We start from the raw sequence: 24,087 nt of genomic DNA, 5'->3' as shown, positions 1-24,087 counted from the left end.
AGGCAAAGCCTCACTGAGAAGGCAACTTTGGGGTGATAATTGAAGAAGGTGAGGGGTTGAGCTCCTGGGCTGTTCAGCATCCCCCATCCAACCCCAGCCCGCCCGCCTGTCCCACCCTGCACTGTTCCCCACATGCCGGGCACACCTGCTGCTCCCAGCTCCTCACACATGGCAGGCCCTCCCCGCACTTCTCAGCCTCACATAGCACCTCCCTGGGCATCCTCTCTTCCTCCTGGCCAGTCACTCAGCACCTCCCCTGTGGGCCCAGCCAGGTCTCCCCCTTGCCTCTCCCAGCGCCCCACCTGGAGTGAACTGCTCCCTACCCTGCACCCCAGACCCTCCTTCACCCCACCTTCAGTTCCTAGCCCACCTGTCCTTGGAGACTGTGACCGTTTTCCTCTCACCTCTCAGGGTGCTGAGGATAGCTCTTGCTGCCCAGCGGTTGGGCAGTGAACATGTGCTAATGTCCGTCTTCCCCACTGGCCCAGGTGTCTATCCTGTAGAACCAAGTGAGGAGTGAGGAGGAGACCCTTCAGGTACCCCACAGACTCGCACAAGCTCTTAGTAGACTGTCGGGGTATTTGGTGGCTAGAAGGGCTGCCCTAGGCAGGTGGTGGGTCAGCTACAGATAATTTCCATAACTGCACTGATAGGAATAAAGTTTCGTTTTTTTTTCAGCATCCTCCTTCCTCTTACCCTTCTCACCTGCTCCTCCACTCTCCTCTCTGCACATGCACACGTACACACACACACACACGTGTGCAATTAAACCCATAAATAGTTTTCCTTCTAAGGGGATCATGTGAATTCAAGCTGTGAACTGTCTTTTCAGTAAACTGGACTTAAAAATCATAAACAGTGGACATGAGTATTCTGGAAAGATGAACGCTCTTTCCCTTCCTTCTGCTAAAGAGTTCATAGGACTTGGGTCAGACTTTGAGTAGGTTTAGAAGCAACTAACATGGCATTAAAGTTAAAGGAGAGGCCTATAGACTTTCCTCTAACAATGGATTCAGTATAAGAATTTAAATCCGAGCCACAGCTTTCTGGATAGGTGTATTTCAGCTTTAGCGTGTGATGCTTAGCTGCTTTTATTTACCCTCCCTCAGTAGGTTTCACGTCTGCTTATTATCTCTTTTCCAGAAGAGCTTTCAGTCTTGTCACTTAGCTTGCTGATGACTTACTAGTTTGATTTGGTGCTTTGTCCATTTTAGTTCTAATTTATATCAGTTTTCTATTGGCTTTTTGAGGTAAAGAAGTTTTAAGAGTATATTTTAGAAAATTCTAAGTCAAATAAGATCTTCAGTGATAGCAAAATAATAGGTAATATGGTAACTCGTTCATTTTAAACACATTGGGTTTTAATGGGCATATATGGGCATTAATGACCAGGAAATCGATAAATGAACTCATGTAGTGAAGAACATTTTAATAGACCACCTATATTTATTCTTTAATTACGTGTCTCTTATGCACAATTTACTCCCCCGCAATGATGTCAGTTACTACAATTTTATTTTTAAATTTCATATCAATAACAAAATTACATTTGTAATATAACATGCTGTCCTGTATTCTAAAAATTGGTACTGAAACTATTCACTAACTTAATAATTATGTAGCATGTAATACCTTTTAAAATCAAAATCCAGTGCATTTATTTGTATTTAAATTTTGTTTTCACTTTGGAGTGCAGAGCAGTATTTTAGGTTATCAGCCCTTTCCCCTTGGAAGCCAGATGTGACCACCTGATAACACACACAGGGGAGGCTGAAAGCAAAGGATGGGCTCGGTTTTTATTTTATTCAAAGAGTGTTACATCCTTTCTAACTAAAGCGCTTTCTATCCTCATTTCAGATCTCCAGCTTGACTACTCATTAACGGATGAGTTCTGCAGAAACCACTTCTTGGTGGGACTGTTACTGAGGGAGGTGGGGACCGCCCTCCAGGAGTTCAGGGAGGTCCGGCTGATTGCCATTGGTGTGCTTAAGAACCTGCTGATAAAGCATTCTTTTGATGACAGATATGCTTCCAGGGTGAGTGTTCTCTAATGGAAGGAAATATGATTGATAAGTGTCCTTCATTTTGAGTAATATAAAGAAATAAGCAATTAGAAAATTAGTGGTAACAGCACTAAGACTTTCTCTGTTTATACAATAAAATCTAACAGCAATCTTTATAGGAAGGATCCAAATACAGGAGATGGCCAAGTGCTAGCTCAGTCCATCGTTAAATTCTGAGTCCGGGATAAACTTACGCTTTGCGCCTTTGTTTCAGAGCCATCAAGCAAGGATAGCCACTCTCTACCTGCCTCTGTTCGGTCTGCTGATTGAGAATGTCCAGCGGATCAACGTGAGAGATGTGTCTCCCTTCCCCGTGAACCCTGGCAGTGTACGTAAGCGCATTCACATAGACACAGCCTGTATTTGCTTCCTGTGGCTGCCCTAACAAAATGCCGCAAACTGCCTGGCCAAAAACAACAGAAATTTATTCTCTCACAGTCAGAAAGCCCGAAGTCCAAAATCAAGGTGTCAGCTGGGTTGGTTCCTTCTTGAGGTTCTGGGTGAAGAGCTGGTTCTACGCCTTTCTCCTAGCTTCTGGTGGTTGCCCGAAATCCTTGCTTTTTTTAGCTTATAGCTGTATCACTCCAATCTCTGCCTCTGTCTTCACATGGTGTTCTCCCTGGTGTGTGTCTGTGTCTCTGGTGTCCTGTTCTGTCGTTATAAGGACACCAGTGCTTGGATTTAGGGCCCACCCTAATCCAGGATGACATCGTCTTATCTTACATCTTAATTACATCTGCAAAGACCCTCTTTCCAAATAAGGTCACATTCTGAGGTTCAGGGTGGATATGCAATTGGAGGGACACTATTCAACTATACACGTCTCCTCTTTTTGTGCCCCTAAAACCATAATAATCTACAGTAGTCTTGGTAAGTTGCATTTCTGGCTAAGACGGAGTCAGTCAGTAAACCTTCAACTCCTGTTAAAAATCATTATAGGGCTTCCCTGGTGGCGCAGTGGTTGAGAGTCCGCCTGCCGATGCAAGGGACACGGGTTCGTGCCCCGGTCCAGGAAGATCCCACACGCCGCGGAGCGGCTGGGCCCGTGAGCCATGGCCTCTGAGCCTGCGCCTCCGGAGCCTGTGCTCCACAGCGGGAGAGGCCACAACAATGAGAGGCCCGCGAACTGAAAAGAAAAAAAAAAAAAAATCATTATAAAAAGGCATGCTTTCCTGATGGCTTGTTTTCTTGTAAGATTTCAGGATCTTCTTTGTGTATCCAACAAAAAGTTATAGAGGAAGGAGTTTATTTTGTTTTTTTAAAAAAAGCATAGTTCTAACCTCCGTGCTATAAGAGCTCAGTGCTAGCCCCGGTTCTGATGTAACATACTACACAGTCTTGGAAAAGCCACCTCTTTGGGCTGAAGTTCCTCTGTAAAATTAGAAAGATAATCAGACTAGATGTTGGGGGGCCAGGGTGAATGACCCCACCTCCCCAAACTGACCACCTTAATTTACTTTAGCTTTATGCAGCCATTTAAAGATATACTGGAAATTAAGTTGACTGAAGGATGATGCCAGAAATGATCTCAAAGTGTTTTGGTTGGAGACAATCTGGCATTAATTTGGATAGGTGTTAGCAGTTCAGCAGTGCCCTTTTCCTGTTTATTCTGGACCCGTGAACCGGCTCCATTGTTCATCTTGCCACGTTGTCATTACAGCATACACCGGGGGAGCTCCCTTGTGTGTATTTCTGTCCCTTTTCCCCCAACAGTGGTGCTTTGTCCTGTTTTCTATACATCTCCTACGTGATGGTGCATTGAGATGAACCGTGTTTATAGAATAGTTTTTGTAGTTCCAAAGAGCGTGAATGTTCACTGTCCTTACATGGAATGCACCACACTAATCTCACCCTCTACAACATTGTATTTCACATGTGTATTCTCTAAATTTGTCTGCTTTTCTAATCGGAATAAGTAATTCAGGGTGTAATGCTACCTATCTGTACTGCTTCAATCCTGAGAAAAACGAACACCAGCTTTTGCTTTGGCTTTCGTGAAAGTAAAATCCCTTTTATGACATAACTTCATAATGAACATAATTTCTCTACTGATTGAGAATTCAGACGAAGCACCCACCTTGCAGAGGTTTTCACTGCTGCTACTGTGAGGTCACTGTTGCTCATTTGGGAAGATTTCTGATGTGAGAGAAAAAAAACAACGTTCCAGTTAGAAAGAGCACATGGGGCTTCTTCTGAAGGAAGAAACATATTGAAATAATCTACAGAAATGTTGGGCATCAGAGCTCTGGAAAGGGAAGGGTGCTAGACCTCCTGGGGAAATACAGGACTTCACGGGCCAAGGTTTCTCTGCCCACCCCAGACCTGACGTGCCCCGTGCTCCCTCCTCCTGCCGCTCCTCTGACCCACACACCCCACCTCCACCCCGCGCTGTGCTCCTCCCACTCAGGCACGTTTAACATGCCAGCCTGTTCTGTCCTGTTCTTATGCTTGCCCTCACACTTGCAAGAACTGTTGGTGAATCCTTTAAAGTCATCTTCAATTGTTTCTTGTCTCTCTCCTCCTCGACAGACTGTGAAGGAGGAATCCCTTACTTTGCCAGCCGTGAACCCGATAGTGACACCGCAGAAGTCTGGGAGCTCGCTGGATGCCAGTCTGCACAAGGACCTCTTTGGTGCCATCTCTGGCATTGGTAATGCTCGGGCTCTGACCTGCTTCTCTGCAGTCTAATTCGGAAGGTGTCTTTAATCCAATCATTTGTTAGCTTTCAAATCAGAACTTTGAAGTCTTGAGTTTCTACTTCAAATATTCTTTTCCTGATTTTGCTCCTCAGCTATGAAACCCCTTAACTCTACACTGAAATAAAGATCTCAGATTTCAGGAATAACACATGTAGTACACTTAACCACATATCTGTCCTGTTTGCTTTTTGTTTAATGCGTGTTAATTTTTCATTTTAAATCTTCAAACTAGATTGTTTATACTTTTAGGAAAAGAATATCTTTGCAAGTGTGTGTGTGGTGGGTAGGATGTATTTGTAGTGTTAACGATTTAGATGAGATGTGACAGACTAATTGCTGATGGAGATACTGGTTTATGGCTAGATAGAAGTCCTGAAACCAGTTTTCTAAAATCTTCTTTCCTACAATATTTTTTCTCTCTGAAATAATGTTAGAGCAGCCCCCATGGGGAGGAAAACAGATGGCATAAATCAAGATTCAAATTGAGTAGTTTTTCCATAAGAAAATGCCTGAGAAATGTATTTATTAATACTCTGAGCACACGTGCCAGCTCCTTCATAAAGATAATGGTACAAAAATATATATATATATCTTCACAGACACTCACAGGCTTATGCTGTCTTCATTTCTTCTTCTCTTTTACACCACAGTCTGAATAAATGAAGCATCCTGCTGTGGCTAATGCTTAGACCACCCAATAATGGAACTAACTCATAGGGCAGAATAAAGGGCAGTCCTTTTACCTAATCAGTCTGCAGGACTGTGGTTCATTCTGAGTTTATGTCCTTAGCTTTTGTGTTGTTCTAGTTGCTAACGTGGTATTTCATGTAGGTGATGAAACTGGCCAGACTGTAAAATTGGAAACCTCATACCAATGCTCAGATTTATCCCGTAATGCCCATACCAGTCTTTAATCTTACTTCTGTTTCTGTGTATTTTTCATAGTCATACTTACCTCATTTGGCGTTGTAAAGATGAAATGAGTTAATTCATACAAAACGCAGAGCCTGGCACATGGTATTTCCATTGCCTTTCTCATGGGGCCCTCGCTCTGTCTCCTTTGCCTCACTCTGTCCACAAGCCCAGCCGCTCTCTGGGAGTGGGGAAGGGGTCCTTTCAGGGGCTTTGTCTGCAGCGGTTCCCAGCAATGTTTTTAAAGCCAGACAGATGTGGCTTTGGATCCAGACTCCACCATTTACAATTGCCATGGGCAGGGTGTCTCTCCTCTTTACCCTGTGTCCACATCTCAAAAATAGAGTCGTGGTGAGGGATGAAGAGCTAGTTGAATGTGTGCAGTGCTTGGCAAGGTAAACAGTGTTATTATTTGACTGCCATTATAACAAGCACAGTTCTTCAGTGTTATTCATGCTTTGTGATAGACTCTTAGTAGCCTAAATCTTAACTCTCTGTCCTCTCTGACCAGTATTCTGTAGGATTCAAGACTTTGTGGAAATGATGAAACTAGAATGAGGTGATGTTTTGACTCTGACTTGATTCTCCAATTCCACATTCACCTTGTTAGGGTTTGGGGTGCCTTGAGAACATAGAGATGAGCCGAGGGGGGTCTTTAGCACAACTTCAATGACGTAAATGGCCTTTGATTGCTCTGTGTTCATGGTGAAGTTACAAAAAGTTCTCAAGGCTAATTTTGTCCCATTTCATTCTTTCTTGAATTTCAAGATCTGGATCCACTTTTCATGGGAATTCACCACAATAGACTTAATTTATACTCAGGCTTTTATCTATGTTGCCCCCATCTTTAAACACTTTAATCCTTGTTTCCTTTTAGAAATGCCTTCCAGGAAAGCAGCCCCCACCTTTGAACTGGGTTTACTAGTTGTTTTCTGGTAGCTTTAGCAATTCTTCTTTTATTCATCAAGGAATTTCCAGTTAGTTTTAGTCCCAGTGCTTATCAAGAGCTGACTTTCTCCTTACGTCTCTTAAGGAAATTCTGTTTCCACACTTACTGAGAATGTACCCTCAGCGGTTTTTTTAATGTCTTTGGAACATGGTGCATGAAAATTTCTGAAACCGATTCATTGCTTGGATAAAAACTACTCAAAGATTACGTTCATTTTAGGGGCTTCCCTGGTGGCACAGTGGTTGGGAGTCCACCTGCCAATGCAGGGGACATGGGTTTGAGCCCTGGTCCAGGAAGATCTCACATGCCGCGGAGCAACTAAGCCCGTGCACCACAACTAGTGAGCCTGCACTCTAGAGCCCGTGAGCCACAACTGCTGAGCCCGTGTGCTGCAGCTACTAAGGCCCGCGCACCTGGAGCCCATGCTCCGCAGCAGGAGAGGCCACCGCAGTGAGAGGCCAGCGCACCGCGGCAAGGAGTGGCCCCCGGTCGCCTCAGCTGGAGGGGGCCCAGGCACAGCAGCGAAGACCCAACACAGCCAAAAATAAATAAATAAATTAAAAAAAAAATTACATTCTCAAGGCATGCATTCTTAGGCTCAGGGTTCCTTTACCTACCTACTCAGTGTATTGCATTTTGCTGTCTGTACAAAGGGGAGAGAGTTGAACTAAATTTCTTTTAAAAGTTATGCACTGGGCCAGGATATTACACACACACACACACACACACACACACACACACACACACACACACACACACACACACACACACACACACACACACACACACACACACACACACACACACACACACACACACACACACACCAGGAACATAGTTCTACTAAGCATGTTGATTTTTTTTTTTTTTTTTGCGGTACGCGAGCCTCTCACTGTTGTGGCCTCTCCGCTTGCGGAGCACAGGCTCCAGACGCGCAGGCTCAGCGGCCATGGCTCACGGGCCCAGCCGCTCCGCGGCACGCGGTATCCTCCCGGACCGGGGCACGAACCCGTGTCCCCTGCATCGGCAGGTGGACGGACTCTCAACCACTGCGCCACCAGGGAAGCCCCAGCATGTTGATTTTGATTTATTGCATTTACATCTGTTTGCCTTAGATTAGAACTCTTGTTCTGGAACTGAGCCTAAAACTTTGAGAATTTAATGTCTAATTTTACTTTACTGAGAGCCTTTTTCTCCTGAGTTCTGTGTTCTACACTAAGTATGAAGTCTGGTTATATTAGGAAGACGATAGTTATAATTTGGTCACAGTGCATGTTTCTTTTCTCTCTGAGTATAGAAAAAGGCCCCTGGCTTTTTCATAGGGTTTTTACCTGTACCCTGTGGCAGTCAATCACACAGTTCCTATTCTGGGTAGGCGCAGCCCCTGGTCAGTGGTTTACGTGTTCCTGCCCGCACTCACATTTTCAGATTCCCTTGCCCTTCTTTGCTTGATATACTTAATACACTGAACTGGTTTCAGAGATGGTGGTGGATAAACCTGAGTGTTAGGGGCGGGGAGAGGATTAACTTCGAGATGTATCAGCCCATGGCAGCTAATTTGCAGGCTGAAACCCAAAAAGGGCCTGCCTGTTCTGAGGTGCCAAGGAAAGGCATCTCAGCAGCTTGGGGGTGGGAGGCTGTGCTTACAGCTTGCTGCAGCGTGGCGCCGAAAGTCTTGCGCAGTGTGCACTGCCAGCCCAGCCTTGCAGCCGGAGGCATGCCTTTTGGTTCAAGCCAGAATGTGCAAGTCTAAGAGTCATTTTCACTTATGTGATTTATTTAAATCTTATCTAAGCAGGAAGTTGATCTATTACTTTTAAAAATTCCACAGTATTGAGGTAGGGGCTGACTTCTCCCTTAAAATGCTATTTTTTTCAACAGATGTCACAAATTTTATTTCCAAGTTAGATTTCCTTTCTGCTTGTAACTGTTTATTGCAGAGATTCCCAAACGTTCTCAATTCACAGCACCCTTATTAATCAAAGTAATTTTTCACGGAGTCCCCAAGGCCAAAAGAAACACCTAATGGTTCTGTTTATTAGGTACTTAGGGCCAAATAATAAGTACTTATAACCTAACAACTTAGTAGGCATTTGAAAACTATATACATACATAAAGAAAAAAATTTTTATTTTTACTAACCACGATTCTTACTAATGGGTTGTGTGTGCCTGTTGGGCGCTACACGGCTTCTCAAATTTGGAATCAGATCTCTCACCAACATTCTCATTTCCTGTTCCACACTGTTTTCACCCAGTACTTGCATTTTATCATCGCGACCACCAAATACCCCGCTTCACAGAGATATGACATCACGGAAAGGAATGTAGCACAGTCGGAGGTTGAAACTACAGTTTCTGGCAGATGTCAAGTATCACTGTGTTTTCCTTGAAACTTTAAAATGTCCCATGACACCCCTCAGAGTTTTCTGGGGTATCTCAGCCTGCCGTTTGAGTACTGCACGTTTATTGCATGGTTTCGTTTTTTTTTTAATTTGATAGTTGTAGGTGGATTTATCTTTTTAATTTTTTGAAGTCTTTATTCTACCCCAGTCTGAACCAGCATGTTCTCCTTTAGTCTGAGCAATCCAAGGTGGTTTCTCATAAGTGAATTGATGGTTATGTCTGAATGTTTCAGATTAACGGTTATTTGTATCTCAATCTAAATGGCCTGGTTCTTTACAGGAGAGGTAATTGAACGAAACTCTTGAGCCAGCTCTCACAGGAAAAATAAGTGCCAAAGAAGCAGTTTCCCTTATTACAGTTCAGTACTTGTTTTTATTTTGTTCTGTCTCACCAAATCTTCGGTCTTGGCTTGATTTCTGTTTAGCTTCTCCGTATACAAACTCAACTCCAAACATCAGTAGTGTGAGAAATGCTGATTCAAGAGGATCCCTCATAAGCACAGATTCCGGGAACAGCCTTCCAGAAAGGAATAGTGAGAAGAGCAATTCCCTGGATAAGGTAATTTCTTTTCACGTAACTTAAGTGTTTCTTATAACTAATGGATTTAGCCCAAAGTAAACATGCTTCATGTTCTAGTGTTCAGTAAGGATGACCTTTTTTTTTTTTCCTTAAACAACTCAGTTAATCTGGGGTAGATGATCTCAGAGTATGGTCTAAGGATGGAGCCCATTCCCTGAAACCCCCTGGTTCCTGTTGTAGGATTTCATCAGGGCAGTGTTTACAGTGGAGCACTTTGAGCCAGTGGTTCTGGCAGTTTGAACAGGTAGGGAAATCAAAATGCCACTTGCTTAGAATCCCCACGGTCTGTGTGCCAGGGAACACCAATTATAACACAGTTACCCATGCGAATGGGCATTGGATCCGAAGCTGGCTCCAGAAAAGATTAATCAGTAGTACAGATGAGGCAGGCATAAGGCTTTATTTGAAATCACTCTATTCATACTGTGCCCCCAGCACAACACATCCTCCTCATATTTAACTATTGTTTTCTTGAAATACCTAAGTTTGGAATTTTGTGCAAATGGATAAAGCTTGGATTTAAACCTGGAACCATGATAGTAGATTAGTCTCACCTCGGCCACTGTTTTCCTAAGTTATTTCAAGTTATAGACAAGTTATGTATAGGTTAAGTTACAGGTTTATGTACCAATAAACAAGTGATTCTCTTAGGGATGTATTCCTAGTTCTCAGAAACGTGGAAGCCGCCTTTCCTCGGGGTCAGGTTCGTAACCTTACCGCGGTTGTGTGGCCGACCTCGCCGTGATGACCCTCAGCTGCGGTTCTGTAGCCGTCCGAGCATCTCCGCGCAGGTGTCATGACCTGTCGAACTTTTCCCTTGACCCTGACATGCCTTCGTGCGTAGAGGGAGAAGCTGCTCAGAAGGCACTCGGCTTGTGTCATACGCGGAGCTGGAGAGGAGGAGAGCGGCCAGTCAGCCAGGAGACACCGGGTCACCATGGACTTCTCGCTGCTAACGCTGCTGCCTCTGCCGGAAGAGGCCCCACAGGCGGCGCCCCTGCTCCCGCTGCAGGGAGGCCTGGGCTCTCCCAGCGGCGCTGATGAAGTGGGTGGGCGGGAGGTACGCCGGCACCACGGCTTTGCCGCTAAATGCAGTGTGTCTCTTCTTATAATAAAAATGCTCGTGTTATGTTATTAGTTAAACCTGATTAGTATATATCTTTTCCATTGCCCACCAGTACCTTGAATGAAAGATATTTTTTCACTGATCTTTCTGCTTTGGTATTTGGCAAAAAATTTTCCAGATTTCAATTGGAAATATAACTTTCAAGATTTTTAAATTTCTTGTGTTTTTTAAATGAGATGAGATTCTTGTTCTTTTTTCTTTAAGTGAATGCTTTGAACATGGTGTGAACCTGCTGTCTAGTGGCAAAGCTGCCCTCACCCTGCGCCCTGAGCTTTCTGAAGTTTGCAGTGTTGAGCTAAGCTGATGATGGCGTGATCTCATCACTTTAGGGGCTTTGGTCCTGCTGCACTGAGGTGTCCCTGTTTGTCCCTATCGGGCACCTGCCTGTGGTTTTCCCCCAGGGCTGCCCCAGGATGTAACGGAATAACAGGGACTCAGCTCCAGGCTTTAGTGGCTGGTCCATAGCAGCCCCTTGGACTTAATTTGCTGTTTTCAGCCACTTGACGTTTTCCTGAGGATATGTTTGGTTTGGTACTATCTTCTGAATCATCATTTCTCTTTGATCTTAGCACGCACAGTTTTTTGCATGAAGTTTTGCTTGGCATTTCGGCACTAAGCCGGCAACTACGACTGGTTTTTTTCAGTTTGAAAGGTCCGTGCCTTCTGGCTTGTCCCGGCAGAGTGTGCCAAGGAGACAAGACAGAGCTTCCATGGATTAACACTTGTGTGTATTTGGTGACGGTGTGCTTGTAGTTCGTTGACAAATCATTTATACCTTCCAATTTGTATGATTTGACTCAATTCTAAGACTCTTTCTCTTCCAAGGGAGAAAAGTGAACCTAATTTTGTTTTACCTGTAACGAAGGAGAAAAATCACCTCTGTTTCCTTCTTTAGCACCAGCAAAGTGGCACTTTGGGAAATTCTGTCGTTCGCTGTGACAAACTTGACCAGTCTGAGATTAAGAGCCTGCTGATGTGTTTCCTCTACATCTTAAAAAGCATGTCTGATGGTAGGTAAAAAAATGAAGATACCTGTTTTACTTTCCTTGTTTCAGTATTTGGTTTATTTTTTAAAAATTGTAGTTGGTTCAAAGTGTTTAAGGATTTAAAGGGATTTTCTCTCGTTTGAAATACATGTTAATTTACTGAATGTACTAGAAATAAAAGTCTTAATTTGGAAATTTATTTTCATTAATTATTGTATTTCAGAAAGAGTGCTAAAGTGTGAATGGCGTATTTTAAAAATTTATATTAAGCTCAGACATACATCTTCACTAAGGGAGACAGAAGCAGATAAATGAAGTAGCTTTTGATTTTTTTCTTTTTAATTTCATTTGTCCAAGCAAACTTACTGGCAACTTGTATAATTTTATTAGTCAGTCTCTTGAATTAGAAAATGTAGTGTTGGTGACCTAAACAGCTCTTCCATTTACAGTGTGTGTGACATTCCTGGCTTTAACTAGAGGTGGGGTGTGTTTAGTTTTCTAATGGAAATAGTGGTGTTCTGGTAGATTAAGCTTCTGATTAAGGGTTTGACAGCCACATTTTTAAATAGAAATGACCACAACCATTCATGCTTTATCAGTACCATTTAAAGCTTGTAAACATCCATGGCAGGACAGTTCCAACTCTGATTGTGTGATATAAGCAATCACATGAAACTGTGCCATAGTATAATGTCACAGTTCTTACCTTGGTCAAAAATCTTCTTAATTTTCCTGTAACAAATTAGGAAGGGTACTGTGAGCTTCATTAAGGTCATTGAGAGAAGACAAACTCTTCTGAAAGTAAAATGCCATTTGTGGAGACCTGAAGCCCACTTGTCTGGTGGCAGGGGGTGTGGGCATTGAGCATCCAGGGGAAGGTACTTCTGCTGCAAATAGTGTTTCTTTTGTATCGAGCTTCCATTTCAGCAGCACTAAGAGCCTGACCTGTAGCTCAGAAGTTAGGAGCAGCATACGATCCTTAAAATGCTTTGGAACTGGAGGATTTTACTCTTCTGTCAGCTTGTTACTTTAAAATAGCTATTTTGAAAAACACAAACAGACAAGATTTTGTTTTGTGAATGATGACCAAATACAAAAGCCCCAGGCTCTTATTCTGATTTTTCAGTTAGAAAGTTGAAATTCTTCCCATTAAGTCAAACGTTCTCAATTTTCATCATGGTAGTGAGTTTCAGCCAGCATTATAGTCCTGTTTTTCCTTTATTGAAAGTTTTCTTTAAAATATTTTACATTTCAAATATTAAATGTGATGTGTAACTAGAAAATAACTTTTTTTTTTTTTTTTTTTTTTTTTTTAGAAAATAACTTTTTAAAAAACAAATATACAAGAAATTTTGCATCCAAGTGAAAGTTACCCTTTAAAGTCAGCCTTTTGGAAGGCCAGGCACATATTTAAAAAATGCAACAACTTCTTCAAAACAGTTTTAGAATATCCTTTTTTTTACATCTACTGTTGTTACACTTTTTTTCCCCTTTATAATTAGAATTTTTTTGTGTGTCTCATTTAAGAAATCTTTACCTACCCCCGAGGCTCTGAAGATATTCTCCTGTATTAAAGCTGTATTATTTAAATTTTCACATTTAAATCTTAGTATCTACCAAGCATTGGTTTTGGTGTATAGTATGGGGTGGGGGAGAAATTGCCTTTAGAATAGTTTACCAGACAGATAACCAAAATCAGTTGTGTAACTAGCTCTGTCGCTACTCTTTCCTTTATCCCACATTTAATGCGCACCTTCTACACACAGGGCCCCTCGCCCTCTGTGCCTTCTTATGCCTCCTTTCTCCGTAATAGAGCTTAGCCCTGTCTTCCCCCCTCCTCAGCCAATAGCCAGAGCACAGAGCAAGGACAGGCCACGATGGTACCACCCGGCTAGCCAGCTGGTTCTGTCTGCTGGCCTCAGGTGTCTGCAAGTTGACCCCGAGGGGCCCAGCATCCAGGGAACTCCCTGGGTTCCCAACACACCAGCCTCAAGTAACCAGAGTCTGTCCCTCTGGATTCTAAACTTGAAACCCCCAAGAGATGGAAGCTCCCCGACCCACCCTCTGGTCTAAGAGGCCAGCCGTGGCTTTCAAAATCGGGTGCACTTGATTTAAATCGCCATTCCACCGGCCTTCTGTCAGCTGGTAGTTGGGAGAGTTACTTAGCTTCTCTGAGCCTTCATTAGTTCATTTGTAAATGGAAACTCTGCCCCAGATCATGGTGAGGATTCGATGACAGGATATATGTGAAATCATGAGACCTAACACAGTGCCTGGTGCATAGCAGGTACTTGGTATGTATCCCACGGCTTCTCCCGCCTGTCACTGTTCTTGACAAGTGTAGAATAAAAGTCCGTTGCCATGCATCTTCATGAGCCTCCAGCAGCTCTGCGGCCAGCCTCTTGCTCATCTCAGGCCCCAAAGACTCAGTGGCTTTTTCCCTGAGAGAAATCTTTTAACGCATTTCTCAACTTCAATGTAAAATATGAGAAGGCAAAAATGTTTAACTATCACTCGCTAACACTCTTTGTGCAATGTCGAATGGTTAAGAGTCATACACAGAGAATGCTTCCTGTAAGTGAATTTGTAGGATTTGCCTTAACTAAAGATGTGCCCAGTTGCTCTTGGTAAAGAGCAGGTGTGGTTCTTGACCACTGGTACATTGTACCATCGTGCAAGGAAATAGGAACTCTCATACACTGTTATTTGGAGGGCTATTTGACAATATATGTCAATTTTTAAATGTGCACACTATTAACATGGCTAGTTCACTTCTAAGAATTTCTCCTTTAGATGTAGTTGGACGAGTGTGCAAGGACGCATGTTAAAAGGATTTTTACCGAAGCATGATTTATAATAGCAAAGAATTGGGGGGAAGAGCAAGTAAATGTCTGTCAGTAGGGGAACTGGTTAACTCAGTGGTAGTACATCCATGGAGAGGACTGTTATGCAGCTTGGAAAAGACTGAGATAGATCCAGGCTTAATTGCTGAATTAAAACTCAAAGGGCAAAACAGTGCCTGTAGGATACATGCTTCCACTGCAGTGTGTGTGTGTGTGTGTGTGTGTGTGTGTGTGTGTGTGTGGAAGGGGTTACTTACGTACATGTAAGAATTTTCAACAGATTCTCTACTGGGGAGGGATTCTGTAGTGGGTAATTTTCTACTCCATTTAAGAGCACATTATGTATAAGTTAAATAGGTACCATGCAGGGCTAGATGATGCATGCTGAAATAAAGTTCAAATATAGCTTCTTCATACTGACTAAGCCTGTTGTGCATGTTACCGATTATAATAGATTAGTCACTGTGGTTTATCCTTTGATCAACCATAAAAGGGGGCCGAGGAAAGTTTGGAGGCCTACACTCTGAGGTCTCTTCCCATCTTATAATGTACGAAATAGGCATTACAATTCTAATCAAATAAATGTTTACTTTCCAGATGCTTTGTTTACATATTGGAACAAGGCCTCAACATCTGAACTTATGGATTTTTTTACAATATTGGAGTGAGTAGTTTCGTCTTTGCTCATTGACTCTTGATTTTTCCTGGCTAGTTAAGAGGTGTGAAGAATACAGTGCACCAACAGTTGAACCAAGAATGCAATATATATTCACATCCACACTTATCCTTAAGCTCTTTCTCCTGGACCTAACCCCGACACCCACTCTCAGGGGCTCATGACCCAGTGGACAGCGACAGCCTTAAATGATTAGATATGTGATTATTGTAGATGAGAGGTTACTACTTGTGCGTATAAGCCATTTTAATAAAATAACACAACATTTATTAGCTGAATTCGGTGGGTGATACTCAGAAACTGAGACATAAAAATTGCTACAATTAAAAAATATGTAAAAGTGAAATCTTAAATACAGTCTATATTATTTTATTACTTCAGTTTAAGTTTCTGTTTTCCTTTAAGCTTTTTACTTCCAGAAACACGAATCTACAATCCCTTATCCAAAACTAGTGGGGCCAGATGAGTTTTCAAATCCAGAATTTTTTGGATTTTTGAAAAATTTACATAGAGAGTATATTCCGCAGCACCCCACAGTCAAGCACATGATTGTTTCTGCAGTAAGAAGTTACTTCTGTGTACTATGATTGTTCACAGTAGTAGGTTAAATCATGACCAGGTAGCTTTACCTCTGTTAGTTGGGGTCATGATTTGCTGCCAAATGTGTTTGCACGAATTCGGGGCAAACCCATGGTGTTCAGAGCTTTGTGCATTTTGGAATCACAGTCTTGGTCCCCAAATTCATGGTCACTTCCTCTGCTGAGTTAAAGGTGGGAGTTGTCACATGTGAGACAAGATTCTAGTAAGTTCAGAAGAACTTACTAGACGTTGTTTTAACTGACTCTTATTAAATATATGATTTTTTTTTTAAATCAATGTTGTAAATAAAATACAGTAAAATAAAACAAAAAAATACATACTTGATGTCTGTAAGGAACCAGTCCATTTACTTGAATGAAAAAAGAAAGCTCCTTACATAGGCTGAATGAGAATGGTATAAGCAACTTGGAACAGTGCATATGGTTTCCACCATGCCTTCTAAGGCAGATGTGGAGTAAATATCCACACCCAGAGTCAACAGTCAATCCTGTCGGTCCTGGGCCTTTCTTCTGTGTTGCTCAAACCAGCCACCATGGCACTGATAACAGCACAATATGCGGCCTCCCTTGCGTTTGATCATTTTCTCTGGGTTTAGAGAGACCTTCCAGAGAATTTCTGAAAACCAGAAGTAAGGGACTAGTGGTAGATGTAAGAGCTTATTGAACATGTTACTGTAAATGGGTTTAAACAAAGCCATGTGTCAAAAATAATTTTATCTCCAATGACTTTATCGCTCCCTAATAATCTTTCATTCTCTCCGCAGAGTCTGCTTGCACCAGTTCCAGTACATGGGGAAGCGATACATCGCCAGGTACTGTGGGAGTTTTAGTTTGAAGTGTTGTGTCATTCTCTGTATTGCTTGGATCCAGAAGCGTGGGAACTGTCGTCTGTGGGGATTGGCGGTTGTAATTCTCATAAACCACCATGAAGACAGTGGCAGGTCTTTGGATTGCTGCCATGAAATCTGGTGGCATCTTTCGCCTATGTTCCTACATTCCTTCTGTCTTGTTCTGTCTCAGGCACACCTCCTGGAAAGATTTTCCTCCGTGGCCTGTTGCTGCACTTCTCCACTTCCTTCCAAATCCTCCCTCGTGCTCTGTTCCTTCTGTCTCCTCTTTCTCTTCTCCCAGTTCCTCTGGCTGTGTCTTCCCTCTCTTTCTTTTTCTCCTTCCTCAATGATCTCTCTTTCCCTTTTTTACTTTCAAAGGTCCTTTTTTTAACCATTCCACCTCCCAGCTTACAAAGAGAGTAATTTCTCATCTAACCACTTTCCTCCTTAATGAAAGAATGTTTTCAGTCCATCTCAAATTTGTTTGGACTGCCACAAAAACCATCTCTAAAATTGAGCCTTTTCTCCTCTTTTTCTGAATAAGCTGTCTGTGCCCTCTGTTGCTATCTGACCAGAACTCTCTGTTGAGTATCATAGACCCTCACTGCCCTGTCGCAGCCATCCTCTCGCTTCTGCGCTGAGTTTGAGGAGAGCTGGACACTCACTGCTGATGGGCAGCCACGCAGCTCCTTCTCTGGAGGCTTTCCTCGGACTGCCTCTTGTCGTTAGCGAGTTCCTACTCCTTCCCTGTTGCCATTCAGTGTGCCTGTATTTGTTTTCTTCCGTTGCTGTGTATCCTGTGATAATGTATTCATGGGGTCTTGGTCTAAGCATCCTATTTTTCTATTGTTACTGTTGCTAAAATTTAATTATAAGTAAACATATTTATGTTTTAAGAAAAACTTTAAAATTTAGTTGTCATTGAGGTTTTTCTCTTATCTATAATTCTGCTTTACGACAATGAAATAGGAAATAGATTTTTAATAGACTTTCTATTTGAGTGTCAAGATTTCGCTCTTTATGGTAACATTGTTTTTTTCTTGAGATATTTGAGAAAGTTTCAGAACTCTGTTTATGTCAAATAAAAGTATGTTTTATTTTAAAAAGCAGATTTAGAGAGACTATATTATGCCTTCTTCCTATTAATACTTTCTATTTTTAATTGAAATGTGGTGGCACTTAACGTTCTCTAATCTTAACTCTTATTTTTTATCGTAACAGTAATTTTTGCATTTGAGTTTTTTGGGTACTAAATGCAAATATATACAATGTGTCCTTATACAATAACTTCATTCTTTTTGACTTTGTCCCACGAAGATGGGCAAACAGTATATTTGGAACAGAAAGACACTGTGCTGGGGGAGCTTCACACCCTCTCGTGGTGTCACCCACCTCACAAGATGGCATTTGGAAAATGTTGTGCAAATAGAATAAAAAGCCTCAGAGCTGAACACGGTGAATGTGAAAAGCTGAAGATTTCTGCCCCAACAGACTATTTTGGAATTGGATTTTGTGAAGCAGTTAACTTATTTTTTCTACGTCTCTAAATTTAATTTTTTTAAAGAAAAATCTTCTGACTTCTTAAAGCACCCTGTATATATTTGCATGTAAAAGTATGCTTCCTTGGACTGTCTTAAAAATAAATGGGCATAGATAGGCGGGGTGGAGGATGGTGTTACTTCATAATGTGCACAGTGGAAAGACGTGCCCTGTTTTATAGAAAATTGCCATGGTCTCTGCTGCACATGGAAGAGATCCTGAGTGATGATTTAAACGTTGTCAGTGTTTGCCCTCCGTGGTGGTCCAGTTCTGTGAACACTGCGCCTTCTCATTGTGTCACTTTGAAATCACCCAGCAGCATGTTGCCCGATGATATTCCATGCATGTCCTGTTCTACTCCACACAATAACACAGTGAGGGAGACGGTTGGCTACGGGACGGGGGACAGGTGTCATTCCAGCGCTGGTCTCATTTTTCATCTGCTCTGGTGATGGTACACAGTAGGAAGTTAGCTGTTTGATTGCTAATCCAGATCACTTTTCTATTTTCTTCACTTGACTGCTGACAAGTCTAACAAAGGTTGTGGCTCTTCTCCTCCTTTCCTGGGTAAGAATAAAGGTGTTAAACCGCCTCATATAATCCTTCCCATTGCATGTTTGTTCTCTGTTTCTTCCAATGTATTATTTTAACTAAAAAAAATTTTTTTGCTGTTTAATAACATATATAATCCAAAAAGATTCGTGGTGTTTTGGCTGTTGTCCAAATGCTGGTCATTAGCACCACATTGGACTGATGCTCACGTTTTTAAAAAGTAGCATCTCTAAATGACTTTCCAAAACCGAAAAGGTCTCTGCTTTGGCCTGGTTTTTGCTCCTTCGTCTTCAGATGCTTTGCTGTGAACTCTGCCAAGTGCTGCTGCCTGTGTGTGTCTTTGGCTCCTGTGGCCCCAAACAGGCTCCTCTGTGCTTAGTCTGTGCGTGGCCAGTCTCCTTCGTGCTGTGTCCTGGCCTCACTAACTAATGCTCCCCATCTCGCTGCAGTGTAACAAATCTAACTTTTGCTTCTATCCCATTTCACTCATGTTGCAGGAACCAGGAGGGGTTGGGACCCATAGTTCATGATCGAAAATCTCAGACATTGCCTGTTTCCCGTAACAGAACAGGAATGATGCATGCCAGATTGCAGCAGCTGGGCAGCCTGGATAACTCTCTCACTTTTAACCACAGTAAGTCCCATGACACACCATCGTAACAGCCAGCCATCCCATGTGACAGTTCAGAGGGGAGAGCCCCTGGCCACACCACACCACATCACCAAATCGACTTTTCTTCCAGCTCAGAGCAGTAGGATGAAGAGCTCGTGGCGCAGTTCCCTTCCTCGGAGGAGAATGACATAATGTGGGACGCGGTCAACTACAGCAGTAGACCTGAAAGCCTAGACCCTTTGCCCCACGCCATCTGCTTGGTATTTTTAAAACAAAATCTGGCCTGATAGCCAGACATTCTCTGATATTTTTAATTTAGTATTTTGATTTGTTGCCAGTGGCCAACTTATCATCAGTTTTCCCCGTGTGACTCCCAAGAACATCTGGGGCAAGTTCCTGACCCCATGCGTGTAATTGATCAAGCGTCCACATTCTGACATTCTAGCCCTGAATGTATGTTAATCGTTAAACTGCTGTGAAACCGTAAAGCCCGTGAATCAATGTGTGAGGGTGTGGAAAAGCCAATAACAAAGTGACTTTTTCTGTGTTTTCAGTGTGAGAAAGATATCAAGTGTGCTTGGAATTTCTGTAGACAATGGTAAGATTTAATCAGGTTGAAGTCTGCTTATGAGGCCGCTTCACTTGCAAACCGAGACTTCTTGTTCATCTCGCCTTCCTAACTTTGGGGCTTCCTAACTTCACAGTAGAGACTTTGCCAAAACATGGGAGCATATCTTTAATTTAATTTTATCAATTGCCAGAGGGGGCGTAGCATCATGTGCTGTTTCTAGAAATCTAAGTGTTTCGTCTTCTTAAGGGTTTCTTGAAGCAGAAAACCTAAAAGATATCAACCATGTAGCACTTTATAAACTAATGTCATCATTTCTGTCAGTGGTGTGTTCTCTAAATTGTCCCATCTTTGCTCCAAGCATGACATAGCTAGTTATTGTTCTATCTAGACAATTATTGTACTCATTGCAAGCAGTATCTTTAATTCATGGTTAGTAATATCTTCTCATCATTTCTAATCATAAGAATTCATTCCATTCACTGTGATTTCCATACCTCTTTCTTAGTACAGGCTAAGAGTATAGACAATATATTCCTGACACCTTAAATTGAGAATAGTTCAAAGTAAAAATGCTGAGGAATCAAAATATGGCACCTTCCCACTCTTCCACCCCCAAGAAAGTTAAATGTAGTGGGTACAGTCTCTCTTTATAAAATTCAAGGCTTAATTTAAATCAATATTATGTCAGTCTGCCACACACTGAATTGGTAGGCTTCAAATGCTAGTTCTGGGTTCTATACTTAGCTGTGGAATGTGCGTTAGTGACACATCTAAGGCTACAGAACTTGACTTTTCAACATCTTGTCTGTTAGGGCTATTTTAGCTCTGCAGACAAAGGGTTTAAACAGACAAAACAAGGAGTTTCATTATTTTTAGTTTTCATTTCCTATTTAGCAAAGAGAAATCAAATTCCCACTTTTTGCAAGACTTGCTACATTGCCTTTGCCCAGATAATTTATAATACAGGGACTATCAGTACCTCACTATCAGTTGAAATAAATGCTGAAACTTTAAAGCACTGTAAAAAAAAAAAATCATAAGCAGACCAAGGCCCCACCTCCAAAAATAATCATGTAGGAAACATAGAAAACAAACAAAAATAAACTGAATGATCAACACATGAATAAATAACCTTAATCCACCAAGACATGCAGCAACCCCTCCCTCTGCAAATGGATTTCACGGTGGTGGTTTGAATTGGAGGAGAGAGACAGCTGGCTGTGTTCTACTGCCAAAAACCCTATTGTTAACATGGTTGATTTCCATTCTCTCTTCCTGCTACCCACAGAGAACCTTGTCCTTCCTGCCCCTCTCCTATTTCAACCCGAAGTTTTTCTTTAGTCCGTTTTCAGTGACACCATTCTCGATCAAAGTTTCTCCGTTTGCCTTCCCAGTCAAGACTGTGTAGCTGATTATTTTAGCCTTTTAATGTGTGCCCACAATTCCTGCTTTCCCCGAATAGCTTCTGATGTCCCATAGTCCTTGCATCTCCACCCTGAACTCAGTCTTCACTTACATCTCTAATTGTGATTCTGTATTTGGGAGGCTTCAGCCTCTACCACCATTAGCTTTTTGAGTTCCAAATCATCATCTCGGCCAAAAGCCATAGAGAAGGGAGTGTATACTGTATGTATTCATGTGTATGTGTGTGAACTCATACATACATGAGTTTTTACATCTTCACCTAGATACTGTATGGGGAATTTGTAGCCACGTATGTCTCTTTAAGAAAATTCCTATTTAACGAATACAGTACCTTCTATTGGGCCAACCAGTATGACAGAGATCCAATATGTGAGAGACTTGCTGGGATGCCAGAGTCTAAAATGAATTTATTTTGGAAAAGAATGAAAATAGGAAGAGTCCCCTATACACCTGCATTTTTCATTTCCTTTCTCTGAGTAGGAAAGGCTTTGTCAGATCTTAGCGTGACCAGCAGGGGGCAGCAGAGGACTGCGAGGAACTTAAGCCGATGCAGGCCAAGCCGCACTGTCTCCATCGCCTATTAACAGTAGGACACGGGAAAAGACACCACACGCAGCACACGTGTAACGCTAGCGGGCACTTACCCTTACTCTTGGATTTTTATAGGAAATAATGAAAATTTCACTGTGGCCAGTGGTCTTAACTATTTTAAAAACACTCAAAGGGTAGGAGTTTGTTGTTTGGGTCATTGCCCAGGCTTATAAAAAGTAAATGTTTACAACATTAAGGCATTGACCTGTTTACTGCAACATGTACTCATTGTGTATCAGTAGAAAAGACTTGTGCCAAAGGACAAATTGAGAGTGATAGGTGCTCGGAGTATACTTTGTATATTTTATATAAACTGAGTGATGAGGGGAAAACTAAGTGAAACGTGTTTGCAAATAAGTGATTCATTTGCAAAAAAATATAAAATAACAGTTTGTATTTACTTTAATGTTATGTATTGTTCTAGGAATATGTTAAATTCACTTGCATGATAATCCATATTTCCCATTGGTGTGATGGGAGAGAAGCCAGCCGAGAGGTAGAAACCCTTGAAGAAAACCTGTATTTCATATAATTCAGTATAAGAGACAATTTAAGATCACTGGATTAAGTTGCAGAGAATTAGATCTCAGGTGAATATGGGGAAGCATTTTCTAACTGGACTACCTATTAGCTAGTATAGGTACTGGCAGCTGGAGATGTGAAAACAGAGACTTGATGAGGACCCATTGGGGATACTGTCCAGGTCATTTAAGCATCATATGAGGAGTTAGACGAGATGGCTTGTTCAGACCCCATCTAATTCTGATATTCTTTGATATCTATGAATCTCAAGTAAGAAACTGAATATAGATGATAATTAAATTCCTTTATTTTAGATAATATTCAATCAATATAAAAAATGCAGGGGAGGCATATAGTCTCTGAAGTAAAATCAATATTTCTCAGAAGTTCTTAAGCATGGGTGATATATCTTTTAAAATAGGTGAAATGGGCTTGGATGCTTTAAATGTCTGTACTCAAGATAGTAAATAAAATGTCTATAAAGCCACATTTTCTTGATTTGGAGATAGATTTTTGCCCCTTTGCTAGCATTTCTGAAGTCAGGATATATTTTACAGATTTAGCAGATCTTACCTTACAGATACATCCTGAATATTACATCTAACATGGTAGCCTGTCATCGATTGGTGCTTCTTGCCATTGATAGGGTTTCAGAGTTGAGAAAACCTGACACAATGCCCATTTAAAGTCGGTCATTCTTTATATTTTTAGTATCCTTAAAGAGGACTTTAAATTAAAAGGTATGATATGCTTAAACCAAGTGTTGTCACAGTATGGGGTCTGTATCCCATACCATTTTCGGATACAGCTAAGTATCTGATTGTCTAAGTGACAATCACTTATGCAAGGTAATCTGAGACTAGAAAGCAGGTAGTATAACCATTTCCTCAAGTATAAACTCTGAGATTATAGACTAGTTTCACAAATCATTTTGAACCTATTTGTTTCTTTGGTGGTTAATCAGAGGGCAGACAGCAAATCACATGATGTTTTGCCTTGGAATGTCATTCCTTATTCTGTTCTCCACTTCTTGCCCATCTGTGGGGAAAAACTTTTTAGCAATAAAAATGAGATGGAGATCAATAATAGATTGTGTAGTGGTGGATCCATCTGATACTTTGCATAAATACGTGCAGTTAGTCAAAGCCGTAGACCGTGAGTTAATGTATCTAGGAGGCTCGGTCTTCTACATTTGGGGATTTCTTTTAGCAAGAAGATCCCTAGCTGTTCAATATTTATATTTTTTTCATAAAATGTATTGTTTTTCTGGATTCATATTATGGGCCAGAGAAAAAAACTAAAAATAAAAACAAGAATTCTGGTTTCATAAAGAGTGAAGGCAGCTTTCAAGAAGGAAGTACCTCCTGTGAGAATATGTATCTGACTTATTCTTCTAGCCCAAATGTCCTCTGACTTTTGGAAAAGGCGAGTGGCAGTGGATCAGGCTGCTGCCTTTCTGACCACATCACCTCTGATGTGGCACTGGGGAGGGAGGGGTAGTTTACAGATGTCCTCAGCATTACTAAACCGAGCTTTTCAGGAAACAGGACTTCATAAAACGGAGTAAAGTTAGGTAAGTCTAACCATAGCAGATGACATTAGAGGGA

General features: G+C 41.7%; 1 protein-coding gene across 32 annotated transcripts in view; it reads left to right on the top strand.

Moving 5' to 3' along the window:
* Positions 1-24,087, top strand: part of DOCK9 (dedicator of cytokinesis 9) — a 283,582-nt gene that overhangs the window by 213,320 nt on the left and 46,175 nt on the right. For 19 of the 32 annotated variants that reach the window (XM_060288099.2, XM_060288103.2, XM_030856827.3 and 16 more), the window contains 8 exons: positions 1,858-2,036; positions 2,278-2,391; positions 4,593-4,713; positions 9,453-9,586; positions 11,629-11,743; positions 15,160-15,226; positions 16,602-16,649; positions 19,256-19,392. In XM_060288099.2, the coding sequence (XP_060144082.1) occupies positions 1,858-2,036; positions 2,278-2,391; positions 4,593-4,713; positions 9,453-9,586; positions 11,629-11,743; positions 15,160-15,226; positions 16,602-16,649; positions 19,256-19,392 (915 nt within the window). Of the gene's footprint in view, positions 1-1,857; positions 2,037-2,277; positions 2,392-4,592; positions 4,714-9,452; positions 9,587-11,628; positions 11,744-15,159; positions 15,227-16,601; positions 16,650-19,255; positions 19,393-19,925; positions 19,970-24,087 lie in introns of all 32 variants that reach the window. The other 13 variants (XM_030856830.3, XM_030856836.3, XM_060288098.2 and 10 more) reach the window with 2 other exon arrangements.

The sequence above is a fragment of the Globicephala melas genome, chromosome 18 (assembly GCF_963455315.2).
Source record: "Globicephala melas chromosome 18, mGloMel1.2, whole genome shotgun sequence".
Classification (NCBI taxonomy): Eukaryota; Metazoa; Chordata; class Mammalia; order Artiodactyla; family Delphinidae; genus Globicephala; species Globicephala melas.
Note: the sequence above shows the minus strand (reverse complement) of the source record. Positions and strands in the feature narration are given on the sequence as shown.